Raw genomic sequence first — 9,988 nt, 5'->3', positions numbered from 1 at the left:
AAAAGGTACTTTATTACTATTTGATGTCACAAGATTTAAGGGCTTTCCTGCAGAAGGTTGACAACTTCTCACAAACAGCAACTACAGCCTTCGCCAATTTTATTTTTATGTGTCTGTCTTGAGTGACTCATTGTGAAAATCTTATCACAAGAAGCAAAACAAGGAACCAAAACAAGGTGTTTGTCATGTTACTTTCATAAGCAAAGAGACAAGAAGTGTTAGGCGACACTGACAAGCTTAACTAGACAATAAGCCAAACTATCACTAAAACAGGATTACAAACAGGCTTGAAGCACATAATATTTAATCGTGCTTTATTTTCTTTGAAGATACACTTTATAAGACTAAAGTGCGTAGCTCCTCCAACCTTTGAGAAGGGGAGGACACATAAATATCTGGATATACATTCAGATCTTATAGACAGATTTTGTGCTCTTGATTATTTTTATTTAAATACTGAAGAGGGGAGAGGGTCCAAACAGGTGACACTCAGTTAAGCACCAGCAAAGAGCACAGGGAACAGTCTCAAATGGGACCATGTGAAAGAACACATTGAAAAATATAGGCACATTCCCCTCAAATGCACACAAACACACACACACACATACAGTCTGTTCAGCGGTGTAACTGGTCACTGTCACACTGAAGACCCCGAGGTGACATGTTTGATGAGTTAGTGGAAAAAATATCTCAAAAAATAAGTTCTGCTCACTGCACTTCTTAGCGGACAATAGGGAAAGAAATTTGTGCTACTTTTTAACAGATCATGCTTGTGATTCTCTATAAATTACTTTTAAATAATAAAATTAATTACAGCTATAAAAACAAATTTACACATCATTATCACCAGCTTGCTGAATATGCGATTGTGCTGCATTTGCATCTAAAAAGAAAACTTTCCTACAAATATAATATGGATCCCTGCTCATCTCTTTTCACACGAACTATGATCTATGACTGCCCTGTAGTTAGACAACCACTTATTGTCGCTTTTGCATACGCACTGATCAAAACCTGGTGGTTTTAAATTGGGGAACAGTGGTCAGCATATTCAATGCCGACCGTGTTTGATCAGCACGGTGCCCGTTCTGACCACTTTGGCCACAACATTAAAAACACCAAATTAGTGCCATCATCCATTATTTATGATGCTATATGTAAATCCACAATGTCTGGGGCCAGATTTGAAAAAACACACCAAACATACAAACTGAAGATGATCACCTTCCTATACTGCTTCTACCGAGGTAACCATACCTTTATAGGGTCAATACACTACTTTTACAATTGTTTTTGGAAATTATTGCCAAACACAGTAACGCAACTGTATGATTATACTAAAATTTCTTCTGTGGGGTTTTTTCTTCTATCAGTGTTATCTTGAGTTAGGCTTGAGATTAGGATTGAAGTTGAGGAGTTTAGAATATAAAATAGGTATAACAAGCAGGGTGGTCTAATAAAAGGAACAACTGAGTTGCATTATGAGAATTGTATGATCCAGCACTTAGTACATTTAAATGTACTAAGTGTTAAACATTAAGTTCTGCTAGTTTGTTTTGATATGAAAAAAAAAACATCTTTAAGTTTTAACACACTCAAAAACAAGTCTAAAATAAAGACCACCACTTATACGTGTTTATTATTAACCTCTGGCTGCTATGAGCAGGGTCAACCTACTGTAGTATTGGATTTATAAAAGAAATACTACATTAATGTAACCAAGCATGTTCCTTTGTCAGCGATTGGATTGATTAGCCATAAACAGATATTAATGCTGCGGTATTTGGAAACTGAAGAGGCTAATCAATTATATTTCTGAATGAAATTACTGTATCTTAATATGCAATGCTTTTGTAAATACAAAATAACACACACATAGAAGATTATATCCTACCCTTGCGTCCATTGTGACCATTTTTGGATGGTCAGTCGTCTGTGCATTTACCTGGGAAAACTACAGGGCAGGTGCATCGAATTGCAACGTTAACACATTAGAAAACGTGCATTGAAAGTTTGTTTACACATTTCAGACATTTTCACGAAGGGATGAGAGAGGAAGAAAAAAAGATTATCAATTAATCATCTTTTCAAATGAAGAAAAGCCAACTTAAAATTATATTTAGATGTTTTTATATGTTATAGAAAAAAAATGGGGCTGATTTCTGTACATTTAAAAACAACAGTTTCTTTGTGAAAAGAAAAAAAACATTTATACTGTACGTGTACACACCAAATGTCCTCACATCGTTTACAATGCGATGTGTACATACTGAATAATCCACTGGCTCAAGAGGAACTGACAGAGGTCCATAAAGACTGAATTTGCACTGTCCTTAATAGTGCCTGTTTAAAAAGCTCATCAGTCCTGAGTGGCCCTTGTGCTCTAGTGTTGACTGCTCCGAACATGTCCTTAGAAATCCAGCATGGCTCTAGCAATGAAGCCAAAGTTCTCCTGTGGTGGTATGAGAAAATCCGGGAGACAACTGGGCAACAATGACAAGAAAAGGCAGCTAATCCAGCACTGATTTTTCCCCCCATTTCTGTCTTAAAGATTCCAAGTAAAGGACAGCAATGATAAAGTTTCTGTTCTGTATGCTTGTGACATACATTTCTTCACAGGCCATCTGATTACAAGCTCTTATGTGCAATCAGTCCCCATTTCTTGTGTGTTATTGTTGTCCGTCACATTTGCATTGCTCCCGTTGGTCTGGGGACATTCTGGCACCTCTCCTGTCACCGCCACTCGAATGACTTTCAGCCAGCGCTTCTTTAGTTCCTCACTTTCAGCAGCAAAGTTGTGGATGGACTTAGACTGGGAGAGGCGGAAGCTGGCTGGAGGGTCTGTGGGCCGAGTGGTGTCATCCACAGAATAACCAAGCAGAGGGATGGTACACTGAGCCTTCACATCCTGGAAGGAAGGCCACAGAGAAGAGAAGGTCACCTTTGTAAAAATGCCAGTTAAATGAACATACAATATCCAAGTTCTGCTTAGCCCTTTTTGGTGTTTACCTGTGGAGCTCCATAGAGGTAGAGCACCACGGACTCCTTCTCAGGGATGACACACCACACCTTCTGCCAGGGTTTATTCTTTTCACAGTACTGCAGAAAGCTACATATGATGCTGCTGCCTGTGAACTGAGCTGCCTCAATCTGCAGATGGAAGACAAACACAAATCAGTACAATAACAAAACCATATCTGGTGTGTGTACATTTTTATCTCTCTCTCTCTCTTAAAGATCCTAATCACCTCCAAGATGCCCTTCTTCTTGCCCTCAGTTACTGTTTCTCCAATCAGGGTGGAGAAACAGTCTTTGCAGACTTTATTCATCTTGTAGTTGTCATATTCAAGGTGTGTCTTATAGTCTGAACATTTCCAGCACACCACCTGTTGGAAGAATAAATCGAAGAACTTTGTCACTCACACTTAGTGGTGAAGGCAGTATCTGTATTTTATAAAATCTAAAAAAAACATGCACTGACATCACTTGCATCTATTTAGGTGCAGATTTAAGGGGAAGTACTTAGTATTCATTCATTCAGTCATCAGTATCCATTTTCACCGTTGGGGGAGAGATGCAATAAATGTCACTGATCTGAGCAAAATAAGAACACCCCACCTAATGCTAATATTAGAGTGCAACTTACAGCCTTATCAGCACACCAGGATTGGAAACTACAAGTAACATATAAAAACCTCGCAGCCACCTGATTACCACACCGCTGACTGAGACGCCACATGCCAAAAGTAACTGTAGTATTTTGAAAAGACAGTTAAACAACACCGCTTTGGTAGAAAACCATCTCATGGTCAGTGAGTGGGCAGTGTGTCTGAATGTGTAAAACTGTTTGTCATGTTTACAGTTGTAGTCAGTGCAGTGCTCTCTCCTCCACCTACTGTACACACTACATGCCTAACATCAAGTTCACTTACATAGCCGCAGGCTCTGCAGTGGTGTCTTCGCCGAGTCAAAGCATTGAAAGGCTCTTTACACTTCATACACATTGTGACTTCATTGTCGCGGATCCAACGAGGGGCTCGCTTTCCCAGCTCTGCTTTCTGCACGGAAACAACAGCATATTCAGAACGACAGCAAGAGAAAGGCGTCAACATTTTAAAATTCAAATTGTGTTGCCACACTGACCGACACTTCCTCCACATCTTTTAATGCATTCTTGAATGACTCGTTTTTATGCTGGAAGATCTCAATGGTCTCCTGGAAAGCCTGAAAGATCAAAACAACAACCTCATCAACTTCATTCTTCAACCACATGTAACCAAGGGGGGAAAAAAAAAATAATTATGAAAATCTCACTATGTACCTTAATCCAGTCTGCCTTGTCTTGCTCTGAGCTGAGGAAGAAAAACAAAACTGAGTGAGCAATAAAATCAGTCTCAAGTAGAACTTGTGTAAAAATTCTCATAACACCAAGTTATACCAACATAGCAGTTAAAAGTAGTGACAGTTTATTTAGAGATTCTGACCATGGGTGTGATCATTTAGGTGGTCTTTGAAATTATACTGTATGGGGTACAAATGACATACAATTATATACATAGCTATGGGACAGATTTTGCAATAAGACTTTACAGATAATAAACTTTTTATAAATTTTATAAAAAGATTATAGATTATAATTATAAAGATTATAAATACTTTTTAAGATCACTCTCTCATTTTGTTGTGTAATGTGCATACCTGGCCTGTAACTCCAGTGTCCTCTCCTTCCCTGACACCTGGAAGGTATGAGGGTAGTCCTCATTGCTTGATTCCAGGACTTTCATGCCGTCTATGCCTATACGTGTCCTCACCGTGTACTTAGGCCCTCCCAGGCTGAATTTGGGCACACAGTACAACAGCATGTTGTTGAACTGGCAAAAAAGAAAGATTAAACACATTTTAGTATTTGTAGCAGAGCATGTAAGAATATGAATCAGAGATATTCTAGTTTTTGGCGTTTTTTCCCTTTGGTTTTCACCAACGGGGCCAATCCTAAACATTGCACGTAACCTGAACTACACAGAAGGGAGACATTCGGTCTGGAGCTAATAAGAAACAGCCAAAACATAATCACATCATTTGACAATCTCAGTAATTTAGAGTTCTCTTCATGTGCCCCCTGTGGGTCCTTACGCAAAGGTGGGCAGGGCATGAAATGATTCACTTGTTTCAATTGAGTTGTGCAGACAAAGTCTAGCCTCAGCATATTTCCCTGCAGTGTCCTTCATTATACGAGGAAATGTTTTAGTGCTGGAACGATTCTCTCACCAGTAAAAGGTATCTCTCCATGGCTGCGGTGTTCCTGGCTGCCAGTTTCAGGATGTGGCCCTCTTTAATGAACTCATTAGAGGGATGGACAATGTCCTCTTCCTCCCCCAGCATCTCATATATTTCCATCAGTTTCTTGAGATTCTCCTAAAAGTGGGAATTGATTTTTATTCCAATGTTAATGCGTCAGACAGATGTAAAGTCTGAAGAACATGGTTTAAAATGTGTACTTACAGATTTTCGTATAGCGGAATTTGAATGAGTAGCTGCTGTGGCGATAATTTCTAATGATTCTGGGGAAAAACAACAAGTAGATCACATTAACATTTGCTATAACCCCCATTATTGACACTGACCCCCCCGAAAAAACGTTACTATTCATTACTTTCTGAATCTCGCCGGTCAGGGTCATCCTGAGGCAGCTTCTTCAGATAGTCTTTAAGCAGCATTTCATATCGTGGGACTCTCTGCACAGGCTCCAACATGTGATGCTGAAGCGTTAGACAGCCACAGGCCTCTTGACTCTGCCCAGAAATAACCACAAAGCTTGAATTCAGCCTTTCTATGTATTGCAGCGTATGTTAAATATGTTTATCCGTTTATTTTATATATTGACAGAATGTTGCTTTTTACATTCGTCGTTTCCTTGCAGCGACTCAAACCTCTTCCTAAGATAAAAGTACGGTATTTTAGATTAAACTCTTCACACAGTGCTTCACACAGAACACACCTGTATCTCCAGAATGATAGCCTTGAACTGAGGTGACCGCTCAGTCCATTGTTTCAGCAGCTCCATGGCATGGTCAAAATTTTTCACATACTCAGCGTACATCTTGAGGAAGGGTGTGAGTTTCTGCAGGATGTCCCCGATGCGAGGCATGGATGCCCTGCAGGGAGGAGACAGGAATCGTGAATTCCTTACTGGTGGATTTGTGGATGGTTTTGAGTTTGTTGTTTTGATAACACTAGTAACTTTAAGCCTCCACATGAGGACGATTTATTATAGAGTAGTTTTGATTTCAAACACATTTTTTTAAATTTTTGGACTAAATTTCACCATTGTCCCATGCGTTTCTCCAGATCTGGAAGTAGAAACTGGCTGTGAAAGGCGTGGATGGAGGTGATGTTTGAGAAGATGTTCTTCACTACGTCCACAGGGAAAGTGCCCTTATTTGCTTCCTCCATTAGTGTAGCACAGAATACCTGCAGACCCACATACAACATGAAATTGATACTAAGACAATAAAAATGCAAAAGTCAAGTTAACCTTCCTTGTCATTCTAACAACAATGTTTCTCTACTGTAGGTAATGTGGTCAAAATAGAGAATATAGTGAACCAGAACTTTCATCTTTCAGAGTTCCTCACCTCGTCCAGAAGGTTCAGTCTTGCCACGTAGGCCTTCTCTGTCTGCAAGAGCTCACTGGCGATCTTAAAAAGCTTTTGCTCATTTGTCTCCTGAAGAGAAGGAAATTAAATAAGTAAGTAAGTAAGTCAGTCATGATAACATCATAACATGGTAACAACATAAAAATCTGATTCAACTCATTGAATTTACACATGCATTTATTTCCATATCACTGTCATGTGTAAGTAAAGCGTCTCATCCTGCCTGCAAGTTTCTGTTTTTTCCAAGTTTCATGTTAGGATTCAAATAGCAATCACAGTGTGACTAACACAGGTGATGCATTTATTGTATTGATTTAAATTCAATGGCTCAGTGACTTGTCTCCTGTTTGAGTTCAGTCTTGTGTTAGATGCTGTTTTGCTGCTGCAGTGGCATGTAGCACTGGTGTGCGCGTCATTAACACTGAGCTGATGGTGGGCTGGACTGCGGCGTGGCAGGGGGCTCTCAGAACAGGAAATGAAAATATGGGAAAAAGGGAAATGATACCAAATCAAGGCAAAGACATGAAAATAGGTTCATTTGAGAGGAGCCTGTTCTGCGCAGATCTGGATACCGGTGATCAGCACACAGTGCTTCTGCTTTGTTTTCTGTCCAACGTGATCCCAACTTGCTCTGATGTCACACATACATACGTTCATATGTTGTCCCACAGGTGCCACTGTGAGATCAAGGCAGTTGCAATTTTTTGGTGCCAGGCACGGCACTTCCTATCTACAGAGAATACCACCTCAGGGCATGATGGGAAATGCTTGGCTCTTATCTGATCTATCAGCTGATTGCTTCAGGTTATGTGAAATGTTTTCATTTGATTGGAGCGTTCACTATGAAGTTTGATTCTCAGAACATCAGCTTATATTACAGATAGTTCACATACAAGAGTATTGTAGACTGCCTATAATCTAGTTTTACAGACACCAAATAAACGTAAATGATTTAAGTCTAAATATTAAGTGACACAAACATGTTTGGCAAGTGGGGTGAACAGATACCTAAAATATTAATAATAATGCAGAGATGTTTTAGCCTTAAATATTAGACAGAGTAATAATGTCGGTGTATTTCTTGTTTTTCTTTTCTTGGTCTAGTTTGACTGATTGTTTGCGTAGTTTTATTTCAAATCATTCAGATCATTTTTAAACAGCAACAAACGGATACAATGACTGCGTTTCATGAGTTTAGCCACCTCATTCGAAGTATTTGACTTATATGTAGGTAAATTCATAACATAATCATCTCTGTAGCATTTAAACATTGTTCCTCTCATATACAAGAACAATTACAATTGCTGCAGATTTAGTACAAGATGATTGATATTGTACTGTATTTAACATGCATTAGACCTCATGAGAAGAAAGTATTTCCTCTACAGACGATAGCTTTACTAGTCTGTCTGTCTTGACATGCCGCCACCCCACCCCCATCCCCACCCCACTATACATAAATACGAGGAAGCAGTATATTCCTGTAAAGCACTTATGGCCTCACATTTCCACATAATTCATTTGTCAATATACCTGCTACGGTTTTTAGTGAGTTTCAGTAAAATAATTTTCGTGAAATTGCAAACGCCTTTTCAGAATATACTATGTTTTACAAAATGAAGAATGCATTTTATTATGTTTTCTCCATGAAACACTGGTCAGTGGAGAATTTGAGTGCTATAGGTTAATATGCACAGAACAAAAGTCCAGTGGAAAAAAGAAAACAATAATACTGGATTTGTTATCTGGTACTTTCCGGATATCTCCAGTTCATTCCAAATGCTACTTCTGACAGATTTGGTTACACATTTTCTAAAATGAAAAAAACTTGAGACAAGCTTTGAAAAATCCAGTGCATTGTTAAAGATTAAACCAGGGTTCCCAGTCTTTGTTTCTTTGCATCCCCATCACAGGTTTCAGATCTCTATAAGTTGTTAGCAGTTCCACCAAAGAGTGAAACTTCTCAGAGGGTGTCATGTTCATGTTTTTCACTTATATGTTGTATTTCCCTTTTCCCGCTTAAAATGCTGAACTGATAAAGAAGAATAGATTTATGAATAAACAAACATTGACTTATTTATATGACTAGCAGATATTATTAATCTGAAATCATGTTTTGACACTTTACGTACTTTTTGCTCCATTTTTTTGTCTACTACTTATTCATTAGCGAAACATACAGTTCTGAGTAAGGCACTTCACATCACCTCTGTCTTTGATATGTGCTATATAAATAAGGATGCCTTTCCTTTAGCTGCTAAAAACTCCAATATGATGAGCTATATTAAGCTGAAATTCAACATCCTGCTGAGTGATGAGATAACTCTCAGTTTCATTACTATAACCTTTTTTAGAGTCACATTGCTATCAAAATAATAATAAATATAGCTGCTTTGAACGCAAATGCCCAAGTCTGTTGCCCTTGATATCACTTGGATTTTACCCAGCCAATCTCCTAGTGCAAAGTCTGAATTATCTCCAACCGAGCTCGTTTGTGAATAAAGGATTTAATACTCCAGACAATTCACCATGAGTGAGTGGGCCTTCTCAGTTGTGAGAATCTCACACGTCTGAAAGGGAAACTCCTGACAATGTCAGGACCTGACATGACCTGACAGACCTATGTTAACTCTGAATGCCTTGATTAGATGGAGAAAATCCACAATGAAGTTCAGAATCAAGTTTTAAATTGACAAACCTTGTTCAAGTAAATATTTCACTTCGTATCAGTTGATGTTACAGAGAATTAGTTTGGTAGTGCTCATATTGCATCTCTCCGTCTCTGATAATATTGAGACTGCACGGCTTGAACTTAACCTGAGGCATTTATAGTTGACACTATAACACTACAGGCCCCCATGGGAGAGGTTGCTGAGGCATGAATTCAGCTGCCCGAGCACTCAACATCTGTTCTACCCCCTACTGCCCCCACCCCCGAGACACAGTGACACAGAACACACAAACTTGTTTCTATGTAACTGTAACTCACACTGTTAGAGTGAAGCGGGACTGTAGTTCAGAGGATTTAACATTAAACTGAAAGCCCACCCACCAATTATCTTAAGTGCTTATCCTCTTAAGGGTCTCAAGGTGCTGGAGCCTGTCCCAGCTGTCGTTGGGTGAGAGGCAAAATACACCCTGGACAAGTAACCAGTCTATCTCATGGCCAGCACAGAGAGACATACACAGACAAACATTCACACTCACTTTTACACATATGGCTGATTCAGAGTCACCAATTAATCTAACATGTATGTCCTCTGACAGGGGGAGGAAACCCATGCAAGCAGGGGGAAAACAAGCAAACTACACACAGAATCCCCGCAGCCAGC

At 39.2% G+C, this 9,988-nt stretch overlaps 1 protein-coding gene across 12 annotated transcripts in view; it reads right to left on the bottom strand.

Annotated features, from left to right (window-relative positions):
* Nucleotides 1-297: 297 nt before the first annotated feature.
* fgd4a (FYVE, RhoGEF and PH domain containing 4a) overlaps nucleotides 298-9,988 on the bottom strand; it is a 46,597-nt gene continuing 36,906 nt past the window's right edge. For 11 of the 12 annotated variants that reach the window (XM_067500206.1, XM_067500207.1, XM_067500208.1 and 8 more), the window contains 13 exons: nucleotides 6,636-6,725; nucleotides 6,326-6,471; nucleotides 5,999-6,155; nucleotides 5,654-5,792; nucleotides 5,503-5,561; nucleotides 5,269-5,415; nucleotides 4,699-4,871; nucleotides 4,322-4,352; nucleotides 4,144-4,224; nucleotides 3,933-4,058; nucleotides 3,249-3,386; nucleotides 3,010-3,150; nucleotides 298-2,908 (listed from right to left, as the gene is read on the bottom strand). In XM_067500206.1, the coding sequence (XP_067356307.1) occupies nucleotides 2,639-2,908; nucleotides 3,010-3,150; nucleotides 3,249-3,386; nucleotides 3,933-4,058; nucleotides 4,144-4,224; nucleotides 4,322-4,352; nucleotides 4,699-4,871; nucleotides 5,269-5,415; nucleotides 5,503-5,561; nucleotides 5,654-5,792; nucleotides 5,999-6,155; nucleotides 6,326-6,471; nucleotides 6,636-6,725 (1,698 nt within the window). In that variant the 3' untranslated portion in view covers nucleotides 298-2,638. Of the gene's footprint in view, nucleotides 2,909-3,009; nucleotides 3,151-3,248; nucleotides 3,387-3,932; nucleotides 4,059-4,143; nucleotides 4,225-4,321; nucleotides 4,353-4,698; nucleotides 4,872-5,268; nucleotides 5,416-5,502; nucleotides 5,562-5,653; nucleotides 5,793-5,998; nucleotides 6,156-6,325; nucleotides 6,472-6,635; nucleotides 6,726-9,988 lie in introns of those variants that run through there. The other variant, XM_067500217.1, reaches the window with a different exon arrangement.

The sequence above is a fragment of the Channa argus genome, chromosome 4 (genome assembly GCF_033026475.1).
Source record: "Channa argus isolate prfri chromosome 4, Channa argus male v1.0, whole genome shotgun sequence".
Taxonomy (NCBI): Eukaryota; Metazoa; Chordata; class Actinopteri; order Anabantiformes; family Channidae; genus Channa; species Channa argus.
Note: the sequence above shows the minus strand (reverse complement) of the source record. Positions and strands in the feature narration are given on the sequence as shown.